This window comes from Leptonychotes weddellii, chromosome 3, assembly GCF_054177405.1.
Source record: "Leptonychotes weddellii isolate Sample4059 chromosome 3, ASM5417740v2, whole genome shotgun sequence".
Lineage (NCBI taxonomy): Eukaryota > Metazoa > Chordata > Mammalia > Carnivora > Phocidae > Leptonychotes > Leptonychotes weddellii.
Genome location: NC_138371.1, coordinates 57,215,309 through 57,231,882, shown reverse-complemented (window position 1 = coordinate 57,231,882; position 16,574 = coordinate 57,215,309). Strand labels below are relative to the sequence as shown.

General features: G+C 38.8%; 1 protein-coding gene across 1 annotated transcript in view; it reads right to left on the bottom strand.

Annotated features, from left to right (window-relative positions):
- LRP2 (LDL receptor related protein 2) overlaps positions 1–16,574 on the bottom strand; it is a 199,144-nt gene that overhangs the window by 93,972 nt on the left and 88,598 nt on the right. Inside the window, exons 20-30 of the mRNA XM_081814243.1 lie at positions 14,076–14,213; positions 13,425–13,706; positions 11,945–12,184; positions 10,684–10,803; positions 10,462–10,578; positions 8,334–8,711; positions 6,884–7,132; positions 5,233–5,444; positions 4,296–4,480; positions 2,925–3,153; positions 1,167–1,344 (exon numbers count right to left, since the gene is read on the bottom strand). Of these exons, the coding sequence (XP_081670369.1) occupies positions 1,167–1,344; positions 2,925–3,153; positions 4,296–4,480; positions 5,233–5,444; positions 6,884–7,132; positions 8,334–8,711; positions 10,462–10,578; positions 10,684–10,803; positions 11,945–12,184; positions 13,425–13,706; positions 14,076–14,213 (2,328 nt within the window). The remainder of the gene's footprint in view (positions 1–1,166; positions 1,345–2,924; positions 3,154–4,295; positions 4,481–5,232; positions 5,445–6,883; positions 7,133–8,333; positions 8,712–10,461; positions 10,579–10,683; positions 10,804–11,944; positions 12,185–13,424; positions 13,707–14,075; positions 14,214–16,574) is intronic.

Below are 16,574 nucleotides of genomic sequence, written 5' to 3'. Positions count from 1 at the left end.
CACAGGATGTTCTCCAGATCTTTAATGTTCTTATTACATATACTGCATTAGATTCATTCACTCAAAAAATGTTCACCATGTTCCAAACACCATTTTAAGCCCTGAGAATACTGTAAACATGGGGCAGATATTCTAACAAAGGGAGACAGACTTACACTCATAAATTATGTGATTTCAAGATATGTAGGTAAAGAGCAAAAGAATTATGAGAGGGGTAAGCTATTTTAAAGATTTTATTTATTTATTTGACAGAGACACAGCGAGAGAGGGAACACAAGCAGGGGGAGTGGAGGAGGGAGAAGCAGGCCTCCCGCGGAGCAGGGAGCCCGACGCAGTGCTCGATCCCAGGACCCTGGGATCATGATCTGAGCCGAAGGCAGACGCTTAACGACTGAGCCACCCAGGCGCCCCAGGGGTAAGCTATTTTAGATAGGGCAGTCAAGGGCCACCAAGGAGCATCCGAGAGAATCCTAAATGACACTGAAGGAGCAACTAAAGCAGAAATCTGGAGAAGGGGTGTTCCAGGCAGTAGAAAGAACTGGTACCAAAGTTCAGAGTAGGAGGTAGCCTGGTATGCTTCTGGAGCGAAATGAAGTCCAGCGTGGCAAGAGTAAATGGAAGAGGAGACAAGGAAGAAAAAGGGCCAGATTCTGAGGCATAGTGAGAAAGCACTACAAGTTTTGTTTGTGTGAAGATTAAGCGACTTATCCCTCTTCCCACCAGAAAGAACACCACCAATGCCAAATGTTTAAATGCCCTAGCCATGCACACCACACATCTAGGACGACTTGGGGTGGCTGGTGCCGTAATAAACGAGTCCTAAGAATAAGCTGCTCTAAGCCACAGAGTGGAAGCAATGAAAGGATCTAAGGGACTGTCTGGTCTATGCCCCACTTGTCAGCCAAAGAAATTGGGATTCCGAGACTGTCACAGAGACAGTAGCCAACTGCTGAATAAAATGACACAATTTAGATCTCCTGTTACACACAAGATTTTCGTCTACCGTGGTGAATAAAAGTAATGGAAAGGTTAGGCCTGGGGTGGTTGGTAAAGAGGAAAGGAAAATGTACTGCCCAAACAAACAGGTCCGCAACACTGTATGCTCAGTGTTCCCAGAACAAGTGGTTTCCAAGCTATTCCCAGGCAGATGTCTCTATATCACTCACCATCTGGTTGTTTCACAGGATGAACTGCAACAACCCCAAGAGGCTGCTGAACATTACGAATTATGACTGACTGGTTCCCACCATGCCACTTATTGGCTTGAATAACCTGATAAGTAGAGCGGTCAGTCCAGTACACGGAATCTTCAAAGAGAGTTAGGGCATAGGGATGTCGCAGAATCTGTGAAGCCAAAGAGAACAATGAGACTTTGCCCAGAAATAAAAAAGGTGAATAATATAGAAAAGGAAAAGGATAACTGCCCAAGAACATGGTTTCCTTTAGCATTTAATTATTTAATAAAGACATGGGGAAGTCACTGTCAAGAGACAAATGCAAAAATGCACTACTGACCTATACATATCCCATTATACCACCCCAAATTCTTTCACCTATGTGTGTCATTTAGTCTTCCTTTTTACTCTGGTAATTACTCTGGACATCCATTTTACGAACGAAAGCAACATTGAAGTACAGAAAGTAAGATGACTTATCGGGATCCCCTACTCCCAAGCCTTAGCCCCCAGCCCATTATCGCCACTCTTTACCCAGTTCTACCTCTGCCACTCACAGATTCACGTAAATCTGGTAAGAGCCTAGATGCCTATTCCCTGAAGGTAGGGAGGCCCTGCCAGGGTCCCTTAAAGCCACAGAACCATCAACAATGACAACTGTAGTATTTTTTTATTATTTTTTAGACTTACTTATTTTAGAGGCAGAGAGAGCAGGGGGAGGGGTAGAGGGAAGCGGGGAGAGAGAAACCCAAGCAGACTCGTGCTGAGCACGGATCCTGACATGGGGCTTGATCTCAGGAGCTGACCTGAGCTGAAATCAAGAGTCAGACCTTAACTGACTGAGCCACCCAGGTGCCCCAACAATGACAATTTTAAATAGAAGTCAGTACAAAGCTCTTTGGTGAAATATGTATTTTCTGTATCTTCCCATTTAACTTGTGAGAACAAATTCAGAATTTTCTGAATAAAAATTGATTAACATATAGAATTGTCTAATTAATATGTTGTACACCTGAAACCAATATAGCGTTATATATCAATTATACTCCAATAAAAGATACGAAATATGTAACAGGCTGTGATTTAATTGAGAAATCTAAATATAAATTATTAATTTTTGCTTAAAACTTTTTTAAAATTTGTTGTATTTTTTTAATTTTATTATGTTATGTTAATCACCATACATTACACCATTAGTTTTTGATGCAGTGTTCCATGATTCATTGCTTGCGTATAACACCCAGTGCTCCATTCAATACGTACTCTCTTTAATACCCATCACCAGGCTAACCCATCCCCCCTCCCTCCTCTCCTCTAGAACCCTCAGTTTGTTTCTCAGAGTCCATAGTCTCTCATGGTTCGTCTCCCCCTCCGATTTCCGCCCCCCTTCATTTTTCCCTTCCTGCTATCTTCTTCTTCTTCTTCTTCTTTTTTTAACATATAATATATTACTTGTTTCAGAGGTACAGGTCTGTGATTCATAGAAGAAACAGATTAGCATCTACAGATCAACTAAATCACACAAACTATTAATCCTTCCTGGACATGGCACAATCTGATCATGAACTGGAATAAAAATATTTTCTGTTAGAAAAGATGGATTGACCCTCACTCCTGTTGCCACTTTCCGGATTGACCTTGTAATGTCTAAGACACAATAATCAATTTCTTAGTTTTCTTGTTACTGTATGTGCTTTCAACTAAGCCACTCTTGTGGGTTCAGTTTAGTTTTCCTCAATACCAACTTACCAAATCACTGGCTATCACCTGCCTCCGATGCTGTCCATTATAATCACAATAGTCTATGTAATCAAGATAGGAATCTATAAAGTAGAGCAGTCTGTTGGGGTAGTCAATAGTTATGCCACTGGGCCAGAAAATCTTCTCCTGGACAATGACAATGCGCAGACTGCCATCCATGCTGGCTCGCTCAATACGAGGGTGATGGCCCCAGTCAGACCAGAACATCACATGGTCACTGTGAAAAGAAATTCATCACCAATTGGAAAGGATATAGTTCAATCTGAAAATAACTGCCATTTTAAGATGACATCATCTTTATGTTCTGCTTAAAATAAATCATCTCCAGTTCAGAATGTCTGTACAGAGCTTATTATTTCCTCTGAGTGTCCCAAAGTAAAACTGTAATCATAATGCAGTCATAAGCCATCTGGGTGTTTCTAAAATGTTCATAAAACATACAGAACATTATGACAATGAAATGTCCCAATGCCTATTCATGTTTCTGTACAATCCACAAATAGTTCATCTAGAAAAATCCATCTGGCCTTGTTTATCTACCCTGTCATTTTTTAAGATAAAAGAGTCACTTGTTCATCATTAGAGATCCATCATAAATTTCACTGGTGTGTAATACTTTACAGTATCTAGGAAGTCTTCATTGCCATTGAGCATAATTTGCCTAACTCATGATCCTACAGAAAAAAATCTAAGTTAGAGAATTTTAAGTAAACTCAAGGAAAGAAGCCATCCAAGGTTTCAAAGCATCTGGGAGAATTTCTCCTTCCCTTCAGGACCAGCAGGCAAACATTTTCTTCCCTACATGACATAAAAGGGAACCCTAATAAACAACATGAAATTAAAGCAGGAAAATCTTGCTTTTTTTGTTGTTGTATAACCATGAGATATCAAAGTTACAAACTGGCCCATCTATGGAATACTATTGTGTACATTCATTAGAGACCTAATTATATAATTCTATAACAATCAGTTCAATAATTATATTACCAAGCTAATGAATCAATGAGTTGCAAACTGGCCCAACTATGGAATACTATTGTGTACATTCATTACAGACCGAATTATGTAATTCTGTAACAATCAGTTCAATAATTGTGTTACCAAGCTAATGAATCAATGAATCATAACGAACCAACATGTTCTTAAAGTGAACAACCAATTGCTCTCATGCACTATATGAAGACTAAAAAGATAAAAGGATGGATACCAATAACACCTGGTTGGTTACCATTTCTATAGAGATGTTTAAACAAAGTTTCATTTCAAATTTTGAGACACGCGTATCAGCCACATCAGGTTACTACTGTTTTTCCCTCATAACCGTGTCACAGCAGTATCATTAAAAAAAAAAAGTCTTACCTAATTCTGGGATCTAATGCTAGTCCTCTTGGATTTGATACATTCTTACTAATCAGCACAGTCCTGTGGCTACCATCCAGTTTAGATACTTCAATTGTTTCCAGGGCATAGTCTGTCCAGTAAAGATTGCGACCTACCCAATCTACCACAATACTTTCAGTCATAGTCACACCACTGTTAAGTATCTAAAGACAAAAGTGAATAAAAAGTGAATTCTAAAGACAATAAATGCAAACACTGAAATTATATGAAAATCTAGAATAAAACAACTAAACCTGTCCTATGATTGCTTGTGAGGATGAGAAAATTTTGTCTTCCGTGTAGCTAACCACCAAATCAACAGTAGGGCTTTCCAGGAAAAATATACTACATTTCGAAGAACTGAATACTCTAGGATACCTCTACTGTTTAAAGTTTTTGCATTTAAACAAAAGCTCCATCCATTCGCTAAACTGGCAACCCTACGAAACCATAAAATGTTCACATGCCAAAATAATATCTTTACTGATTAAATGCCAACAATTATAAAATAAAGTCCTAAGGGGCAGAGGAAACATAACCACTAAGCGTCAAGAAACTGAAACTGTGGGAGATGGGACTGAGAAACCTAACTAGATTAAAGCTAAGGAAAAACAACCCCTAACTCCCCTGTATTTTCCTCTGCTCTCATCCACTAGGAAAAAGAAAATTGTGAAGTCTCGGCATCATGTGACCTGGAATTCAGAATCACGGATCTGCCTTCAGAGGCCACATTCTTATCTAAAACACCCATGTATTGGGAGTTACGAACTTCCAGGCCTCTTGGGTGCAATGTGGCCCAGAGGGGAATATGAGAGCTACCCAGGATGAGGTAGGACCTGTTCTCCCTGGTGAATAAGAGTATTAGACCCAAGACAGGGGGACTAGTCAGGCCAAGTATCAACAGAAATGTACTTACTACTCTTCTGTCTGTTCCATTTTGAAACGCACTCCAGATTTTACCTTGACTTCCATCAGACCAAAAGACACGACCACTGATTGAATCAAAATCAAGAGCTACAATGTGAGAACCATTCCGGACAACTGAATAGATATTGTGAACCTGGGAGGTGATATTGTCAGCAACAATCTGGTTCTGACTTGCCACAAGTAGCAACAGACTTTCAGATCCTGTCCAAGAAGAAAATACAAAAATGTCAATGAACATGGGAGAAACCACAATTAAAACATCTCTTAAATATTTGATGCAATACTTTTTTTAAAAAAATATTTTATTTATTTATTTGACAGAGGGAGACACAGCGAGAGAGGGAACACAAGTAGGGGGAGTGGGGGAGGGAGAAGCAGGCTCACCACTGAGCAGGGAGCCCGATGTGGCGCTCGATCCCAGGACCTTGGGACCATGACCTGAGCTGAAGGCAGATGCTTAATGACTAAGCCACCCAGCCGCCCCTTGATGCAATACTTTTGATAACATAAGGAAGATTTAACTCCAAATTATAGTACTAGGGAAAACAAACAAAAGTCCCTATAAAAAGAATTTATTCATTTCATGTTCATCTTAATAGTTAGCTGATTTTCTTGAGTATTTATTAATATAAGCTTTTTCCGGGCGCCTGGGTGGCTCAGTCGGTTAAGCGACTGCCTTCGGCTCAGGTCATGATCCTGGAGTCCCGGGATCGAGTCCCGCATCGGGCTCCCTGCTCGGCAGGGAGTCTGCTTCTCCCTCTGACCCTCCTCCCTCTCATGCTGTCTGTCTCTCATTCTCTCTCTCTCAAATAAATAAATAAAATCTTAAAAATATATATATATATAAGCTTTTTCCAAAATAGCTTTCTTCCTTTAATTGTACTCCAATGTTCGTCTCACTATCAATCTGGAGCGAACTATACTTGCATTTTTCCAGTTACTATTTGTTATTTTTGTACTTACTTTTGAATATTGCTTATCTTCCTTCCTACAATGTAGGCTTCCTAATAATGGGAATTAATTCTTTTTGTTTTGCAGCTGTGGCAGAGACTTTTAATTACCTCTCAATATCCCCTCTCCACTTCCTTTTTAGTAATAAATGATGCCAAGTTTTAGCATGGCACACAGCCTTCACCCCCAACTTTATCCCCTGGACTGTCTACCATCCACACTCCTACTTGAAAAAGAAAGGAACTGTCTATTTTGTGTTACCCATCTTTATTTGATCACTTTTGAAGCAGTCAAATCAATATCTTAATACATAGTATAATCACCTTCACATTATAGAAACTGAATTAATATTGGTTGAATTGAGTCAATTAAGCATTGTATGAAGATGCTTAAATGTGATACAGAAATCATTTTTAAATAATACAAAAACCATTGCTATTATTTTAAATAGAAAATCATCTATTTATGCTTAAACCTCTATTTTCCAAAATATGTCAAGATCTTTATGAGTATTCACTTATTTAATCCTCATAACAAACTCAGGTTTAAGGAGGTTACATAACCCATCCAGGATTCAAGTCCATTTGACTCCAATGTTGTCAAATGCCTGCATGCAACATTTGATCTTAAACTCTGGAGTGTACTGTTATACTGGCTGGAGTTAGTTCACTTTCAAGTTCAGTCATTACCTGTAACTTTGCAAGTCCTTCTGTCAGTGTCTAACGTGTATTCGTCATCACACCAGCACCGGAAAGAACCTCTCGTATTGAAACAATGCTGGCTACAAAAGCCTGGGACATCACATTCGTCTATGTCTTCACAGGTCTTAGAATCATTGGCAAGCAGGTATCCTGATGGACACAGGCATTGAGCCCCAAAGGGCCCCTGAACACACTGGTGAGTACAACCACCATTGGAATCTAAGCAGCTATCCTGGTCTAGAATAAAGAAAGAGAATCACAAAGGGGAAAAGTCAGGAATCTTTGCTTTTTTGGTTCACTCTATTGTAATATTTGTCATACAATCTGATGCTACCTTAAATGTAATACCCAGGTAAGAACTAAGAGCAGCATTCACTTGGATGAGCTCCATAGGCTCATCAATGTCTGCTCTAATTTGCTCAAGGACTTACTGTCCTTCACAATCACTGGACTGAAACCACTTTCTTCACTATAACCCTCTATTATAACTCCATTTAGTGCTGTGAGAGAAACTGAGGAGATACTGCTGGCATCAAGAAACACAACTGTCATTGATAAAGCATGCAAAGAGACTTAAATGACTTCCCACTTGCCTCCTGACATTCTTCTACCTATAGAGAAATGGAAGACAAGACTTTGACATTCAACAGCAAAGGCTAGAAGATCTACGAAAGTGAATAAATGGAAAGGGAAAGGCAACTGGAACACTAGAGGGCACAGATCCACCAGCATGCCACCATTCCTTCCTTTCAGGGACAAAACAGCAATGCATGAAGCCACCCAAAGTCACTTCATATGCCTGGGATGCAAATGCCCTCTAGTGCCATGTATACTCTAACTTATTTTTCAGAGTCATGATATGAAACATGCTCCAGAGGGGGAAGTCAGTCAAAATGATTAGAATATTTTCAGCACAAACATAACCCATTTAAAATCATAAGAATCTAAAATATTTTGCAATCATACCTGGCTGGGGTTCATCTGAGAGTGAGCATTGATTAAAGAGGAAAGAAAGAAAGGACAGCAATTAGGATTACATGCCAATCAAAGGATTTTAATCACAGCAAACACAAATCCCCGGACTTCATTTGTTTTGTGGCAAGTTCTGATTGAAATTAGAAAATACTGAAGTTAGAAAACCTTAGGACCACAGTCCCCCCCAAAAAAATTGACAATCTAATGGCCTCATTTTGTCTCATTTTTCTAAAAAATAAGTAAAAACACAGAACCAAGTGCAAAGGATTTAATGAGAAATATCATCCAGTGGTGATTTATTTGAATTCCAGGATGCTTATCCCTACACAGACTTGAACTCATAGAGGAACCAAAATCCCTTCCTTAAAGCTACATGGTCACTGAGACAATGGTGATGCACACAGCAGGCCACTGTGTGCTCAGAATGAATTTAAGGCCATTAAACTGTGGTCAGGAAACTTACTGCAAAGTGGGGATTCATCTGTCCCATTGGGGCAGTCAAAGATGCCATCACACACTGCACTCAGATTGACACAGATGCTATGGCCAGGGCAATGCCACTGCCAACTGGGACAGTGAAAGGCCTGCGTGGGGCAGTCCTTCTCATCACTCAGATCCCTGCAGTCATTGTCCCCATCACAGAGCCAATCTCTGAGGATGCAGTTTCCATTTTCACACAGGAAATGAGATGGAGGGCAGGTCCTGGGGGCACAGCCACGGTGCTCATCAGATCCAAAGATGCAGTCTTGATGCCCATCACACTCCCAGCTCTTCGGGATGCAGACACCATCTGCTTGGCACTGAAATTCATCTGGATGGCACATACCGGGAGGCCTCGTTGCTAAGAGAAATGCATGGGGGAGATGGGCTTGTGAATGCAATTCATAATCCTTCTTATGGAACTCCTAGATTCACAGGAAATGATTTTGGATCAAGGGTACGTTTAAGAGAATGACTATGACAAATTTAATATTAAAATCTAAAATAACATGTGGTAAAGAAAAATCTTTATATGTGTCTGACAAGTCCCTGGGTCAAAAGAAAATTCTGTTTCCTATGTTTTTAATGTCCATTCAATTACAGATTAAATAAAATTTATCTGCCTCTTTATTAAATAATCACCAGTGCATTTCAATAGAGCTTAAACAGCCATTAATTTGTTACTTTGAATTCATGTGTTTAATATCATATATTTGGGTGTTATTAATTTTCCCTCAAGCAAACTATACCCAATGAAACCAGCACACATCAAGTAAACAAAAGGTGACAGTAAATCCTTACTTCTTCGTAAACTTTCCACTATTCATTGAGCAATCCTGGATAGATAAGAGTTGCTTCCCTATCTCACAGGGGTAAACCCAAGCTTCCTCCCAGGGGCCTTGTAAGGCAACAGCAAGTCAGTGGCAATTGGCAGTTTAACCACAAACTATCACAGAAGAATTCCATACTTTCAACACGAACCAGGAAAATCAATGATTAAGAATTTCGGGGTGTTGTAAACATCTATAAAGTATTAAGCATTTTATTTGACTTTTCTTTTTATCCATAGATTTAAATACTTTTTTTCTGATTAGAGAGGAAAATTAATAAAAACCTACTTTTTATGATCCAAAACACCATTAATTCTAACAAATGATCACCTTACTAACAATCTTTTAAAGTCTAAAATCCATTTAACACAAAGTGAGCAAGAAGAGATCCCATCTACCATAGGTCTCCAGCCCATGGAGATTATAGATCCATCAGATTTATATTCCATGAAGTGCTCCTTGAATCCTATGACTAGGAAGAATTTCTTTTCTGTGAAACTCAATTGAATTTTATCTGTACCATTTCTAAGGCCCTTATAACTGTATACTTTGCTTCAGTTATCTCTTAGGTTATATAATTTTTCTTACTTTAAGGAACATCTTAGCAGATATTCAACAAATAATAGTTGAAGTGAATTCATTCAAGTCAATATCAAATACCACTTCACACCGTATGTATACCATGATTTGATCTCTCTATTGAGATTTAAAAGAAACCATTAAGACATCTTTATGTATAAGAAGCCTCAAAAACTTGAAACCCACTAATTTGGGATATCCTAGGAAAAATTAATAGTAAAAACAAAAATATCTAAGAATATTTAACCTACCTAAGGGACCATTGGAAAGTGCCCATTTATACAATCACTGGATTCACAAATTATAAGTCATTATTTGGAAATACCTAGTCAACTTTACTGTATGTTCAATACCGCATTCCCTTGATAATAGTTTGTAATTCAGGCTATCTTCCCTCCAAAGTTTATCCAAATTAGAGAAAACCTGCAGTAATATCAATGCTGGTAAAACTGAAACATGCAGGGGCGCCTGGGTGGCTCAGTCGGTTAAGCGTTCAACTCTTGATTTCAGCTCAGGTCAAGATCTCAGGGTCCTGAGACCCATCCCCTGTGCCGGGCTCCGCCCTCAGCATGAAGTCTGCCTGAGATTCTCTCTCTCCCTCTCCCTCTGCCTCTGCCACTCCCCTTGCTCGCACTCTCCCCCCCCCCCCAAATGAATAAAATCTTTTAAGGAAAATGAAACATGCAGATATATGGTACTTACAACAGTCTATCTCATCAGAGTGATCACTGCAGTCAAAAACACCATCACAATGATATATGTTACTAATACACCGACCCTCACTGGCACATTTGAATTGAGAAGCAGTGCAATTAATTACTAAGAATGAAAAAAAAAAGCATTAGAAATTAGCTCAAGGAGAAAACCACTAAACGCTGAGATTATTTTTAAACATCATGAATAAAAATAAAGCAATCTACTTACCACAACCAGCTTCATCAGATCCATCAACACAGTCCTTGTCCCCATCACAGACAAAAGATAGGTCAATACATCGATGATCAGGACAACGAAACTGACTAGGTAGGCATGTCTCTGTAAGTTCTAATGTCATTCAAAAACAAAACCAAGTAACAGTTTATTTCTTGTTCAGTGTGTACCAGAGCCAAACTGCAAAATGTTAAGGAGATACACAAGTCATCTCATTTGTACGTGTGTTCAAAATTCCTTCAAATCGGCCACACTGACAAAGTCAGCCCAGCAAGAGCACGCAAAGCCAGGACAGTTTTTGGAAAGAGGAATAAAAAGATTGTATGTGAGAGTCAGAATCTGTGACTACACTTTGAAAAACAGACTATGCTTTCATGGTGAGCATCATGAACTTGGACTGGACTACACCTCAGGATTATTATTGAAGTCTGTGACTCTAAAGCTAAGCAATGGAACCCAACTAGGCATCATGGTCGGCATGAGTCACATGCCTAGCAGCAACAGTATACAGACAGATCACAACTGCATTTAATCCAAAGTCTAAGCAGAACAATTAATTCTAGAAACCAGGGTCCCACCCTGCTGAAGAGACATAGCCTTAGAGTCAGATGTGCTGGCCGCCCCATCCACAACATGAAGCTGTATTAAATATAGACTCACAGAATGTGAAAGCTAGAAGAGATCTTAAAGTCCAAATGCTACGGAGGAAAAGTGACTTGCCTAGTCATGCAACCAGGACTAGGCCTTCATCCAGGGAACTCCACCCTAAACCATTATTACAGACACAAAAACAAACAGTAACCTAAAGGAAATCAGAACTAGCAAGATGAAAAGCAGGCAGACAGTACTAATGGAAATTTAATTTTCCATGCCTCTGTATTTTATCCCCTCTTTGCTTCTATGAAACGAAAAGAAAAACCAGTAGCCAAATGTCCGGAACATTTATATGATTCAGAAAAAAACAAATTTGCCTTAAATATATGAAAAGTCAGTGGAGGAATTTTTTTCCCAGTTTGTGTCTGGATGTTAGACATCAGAGACAGTCCTCGTTTTGCATCCATAGGATTAACTCAGTGCTCAGGAGGAGTCTATGCTTCTTGTGTCTTTGCTCTTATAAGCCTATGGATATGGGAATTGACGGATGGAACAGATGTGACTACGATACGATGAAAATTGTCTGAGCCTTAGAGGAAAGTGTGAGAGGCCCACTGATTGTTCAAATCTATTCACTAGGCTGACCAACCACGAGACTTACGGCAGTTCTTTTCATCAGATCCATCTGCACAATCATTATCTGTGTCGCAGAGCCAGCTCCTTGGGATACACAGATGATTACCACAGGTGAAGAAGGAAGCAGGGCAGGAAGTGGGTGCTTGGGAGGGACAGTTCTGCTCATCACTGCCGTCCACACAGTCGTACTGCTTGTCACACCTCCAGTGTGCAGGGATGCACTCTCCATGGCCACAGGTGAACGCTGAAGGTGCACAGGAATTATCTACAACGAAAACAAACTGGTCACGAAGACATTTGTTTTTACAGCCTGTTAAATGAGTTCTTACCTTGTAAAGGCCCAGTTCTTATTTTTCAATGGGAGCAATGTATAAAATAAGAAGAGTATGTTGGCTAACTGAACTTAATAAAAAAAAAAAAAGAAGAAATGTGCAAGTCATTCTCATCATCATCATCATCATCACTAGCGGACATTTCTTTAGCAATTATCATATACCAGGTAGTTTTCTAAATGCTTCATATATTTTTTTTCTCTCTTAATCCTCACAAGAATGCTGTGAAGTATATAGAATTATCTGCATTTTACAGATGAGGAAACAGGCTTTGAGAGATTTAGGAATCTGCCCCATATTCAATCTCTAGTTGGTATGGTCTGAGGCCCATCCCTTACTTCTAAGCTAGTTCCTCTAATCACAATTTCACACTTAGAGAAACCTTTAAAATGTGCCATTTGAAAAATGCAAATTGATAAAATATTTGGGTAAAAATGTGTACTTTTAGAAACAGAAAGATAATAGAGCAAAGAGAAAATTTTAGAAATTTCAGAAAAGTACAAGTGGGCACTTTTATTTTCAAATCTGACCCTCTTCTTTCTCTCCAAAAAGACAGGTTATTATTACTATTGATCTCACCTTGGTAGAGATTTCTTAGATTTCAATTGTTCTTTACCTATTTTTTTTTTAATTTTAATGGAATGCTTTTGTTTTCTGCAATAGCATTCATTAGGTCCCAGACTTTACAGACTGGATTACCATTGAAAGAAAAATATAAATGTTAAGACCACCATTTCACCCCTATTTTACTCCAAAGTGGGGGAAAGGGAATACAGCACATGGATTTTCAAATGTAATTATTCCAAGTACCTATTCTGAAATACTATTCTCTCAGATACTAAAGGTTATATAACCTATTTATTTTGATATGACTTTTTGAGGTCCTTGCCAAGATGTCATGACTGTATTGGTGATCCAAACAGCCAATGTCAGAGAAAAAATACTGTTAGTGAATATAGTCCAGATCAATAGTAGAAATCATTGGTAACATTATCAATTAATGATATTTATTATCTAGCTTCCTAAAGCCTTGGGGTACATATTAAAAATCTGAAATTCTAAAAGATTTTTTCACAAAGAGATAACCCAACCTTTAAAAAAAAAAAAAAAAAAGGCCCACCTCTCTCTGTTCTACTCATCGCAAAAAGTATCTTCTGTGTGTAAGTTACTTACTGAATTGGCCACATAGGAGCTCATCACTGTTATCATGACAGTCATCTACTCCATCACAGTGGTAGTTACTGGGCACACATCTGCCATTGCTACAGGGAAAGGAAAAGGAGCCACACTGTTCCATGGGTGGTTCACGGGACGGGTCTTCCTGGCATGTCAAGTGATTAGAAGTCAAACTCATTCCATACGGGCAACCACACACGCGCTGGAAATTCGGCACTGGGAAGCAGAAGTGGCTGCAATCGCCATTTGGATGTGTGGGTCGATTACAGTAGTTAGAACCTGAAAAAGCAATGCCTGAGGTGAGTTATGGTCATTTCCACTGGGTTGATCATAGGTTTAGTTTGTGAAGGAAAACAAATAGGAAAAGAACATTCAGACCCAACACTACAAAGTAGCTTCTTTCTGGAAATCAACATGCCAAATACAACATTCAGTTTAAGCACAGAAAAAGTCCTTAAAATGTGTTTTTCCCAACAATACTTTTAGGGTTAACAGAATTGAACAGATTGTAAGTCTTACATTATTTAACTATCTGGGTGACAGGAATGTATAACAATCAGGAGCTATACTAAATCATTAAGTACTAAAGAGAAAAGAAGCCACCATGTTAAATAAATACAAACATATGAAAGAACGTGGCAATCTCACCAATCTGAGTGTTGGCATCGTATGACTTCACATGCATTATATTAGTGATACCACTTCGGATAACCCTCATGTCTCCACCATCCGTTTTCCTGACTCGAACGATAGCACCCAGTCTCCAGTCAGTAAAAAATACATGGTCTAAGAAGAAACACCAGTGATTAGCATTTTCATCACAACTCACTTATAAATCATTTTGGAAAATGCAATAGGCTTGAAACACTTCTTGCAAATGTGAGAAGATTTTCCCATACATATCTGTAATATGTTTCTGTAATCATTTTCTGCAACTTGTTACTCTCTAGGAATGACTCTTCACAAGGCGAAAGCAATATATTTAATGATACCAGGGTTCCGGTTCAGGCAGGCGTGTATGGAGTATTGCGATGGCATTTAATAGCCATTAGGTTTAGACTTCCATAGGTAAAAATAAAATTTTGGATTATTTGACAGAGCATTAGATGTGCCTCATATGACTGAGTTCTTAGCCCAGCTAAAGCACTAAACTTCTGAGTGCTTACAAGGCAAATACTTAACTGTGTGAGGGTTCTTTTTTTTTTAGTAAAATTAAGGAAATAGACTAAATCTCTAAGCTCCCTTTCAGATCAACCATTCTATATATCCCATGTCTTAACTGAAGACACTAATTTTTTTTTTTTACACTCAACTTTACTAGGAAGCTGTTGAGAAGGAAAAGTACAGTTCTAGTGCAAAAAGGAACTTTTGCTGTAACTCTGGAGATCAATAAAATTATCCACACATGTGTGTCTATCCCTACAGCTGTAGTCATAGTCCATGAAGTTCAAAATAGTAAGACAGAGGCATCATAAGATTCTGAACTTCAAAAATCTAGTCTTGTTCACTTTACACTAGCTACCGAAGCAGGGAAGTGAACGTATACGTTTTTAACAGAATCAGTGGATTTTTCTCTTTAACAATACTTTAACTAAAATTCCCAGCTAACCAAAAAATGCCTAAAATGCCACAAATTTTATCATTAGACCAGTTTTCCTTATCTGTGGCCTAATCAATGGCTAATCAGTCACTGACTTACTAAATCTTATCTAGACTGAGTCCCACCACTCATGAAGGTATCTTACTATACTTAATAGATAAGAAGTTCAATAAACCTTTCACTCCTATGTGGTACACAGATAGTCAAGCAGATCTAGCCTTTCATTAAAAAGAATGATGATTTCTATGGTGTGCAATCAAAGAATTTTCTGTAAGAAATTCACAATGAGGGCACTGTTGAGAGAAACTTATTATTATTATTATTATTTAGGGAACACTGTGTTGTTTTCAGAAGTATGCACTAAAATTTTTTTCATACTGATAAAACCAAAAGGTATTGAAACTGCATTTTTGTTCAAGCCCAAAGCATTTCATCAAGAGCAGAGAAAATTTAACATTCTTACAATGTTCGGATGTAACAGCAAATGGCTGTCTGACATCATTAATGAAAAGAGAGTGAATAAATGGGAAGGCATAAAGAGGAAGGGATGAGTATTTATAATTGACTCATCTCATCAAAAATACTACTCTTTAAAGAGCATTTTTAAAATATTTCTAAATACCATGCCCTCCTGCACAGATAAACAGACAGCAGGATGGAACTTGCAATATATTTACTAGCTATTCATTCCACACTATATGTGTGGGAGAAAGTCTTTGATTTACAGTCAGTGTCTAGTCTTTTAAAGCACCTGGCTGATTGATGCTCAGAGTAAGAAGTTTCAACCAGGGACACAACTAGCATCTTGGGAGGGCCTTTGGTGGATCACAAAATGGCATTTGTCTAACTGGACTAATTATGGTTTGTCAAACTGAACCAGGGTAGATTTTAGTCTCTCCTCACCCTTTTGGCCTGGCACTTTTGTGCAGTGCACAAGCTATACAATCATTCACAGAAACCTTATTTTCAAGACTAGACAAACCACCTGTTTCACAAGTGCCAAACTACATTCTTATTCCCAGCAACTCAACCCACACCACCACACCTCCACTCAAGAGGGAAACTGATACATCAGTGTGAGATCCCTAAGGCTGTAGTTTCCCAGAATTCCATGTCCCCAGCAATCCTTACTAGCAGCAGTAAATTGTTGGAAAGGTTGATGAAGAAACAAGTACATCTTGCTATTTTTCACAAGCCATACTCTAACATTTGTATAGAACAATGATGTCAGTTACCCAACGTATGTCTAAAAAGCTTCAGAGCCATTCAGTGACTATGCAGTTGATAAATATTTGTAATAATTTTTCCACAAGGATTCTGAGGACATTCTTACAGAAAACAACAAAACAGGGGCGCCTGGGTGGCTCAGTTGGTTAAGCGACTGCCTTCAGCTCAGGTCATGATCCTGGAGTCCCGGGATCGAGTCCCGCATCGGGCTCCCTGCTCAGCGGGGGGTCTGCTTCTCCCTCTGCCCTCTTCCCTCTCGTGCTCTCTGTCTCTCATTCTCTCTCTCTCAAATAAATAAATAAAATCTTTAAAAAAAAAAA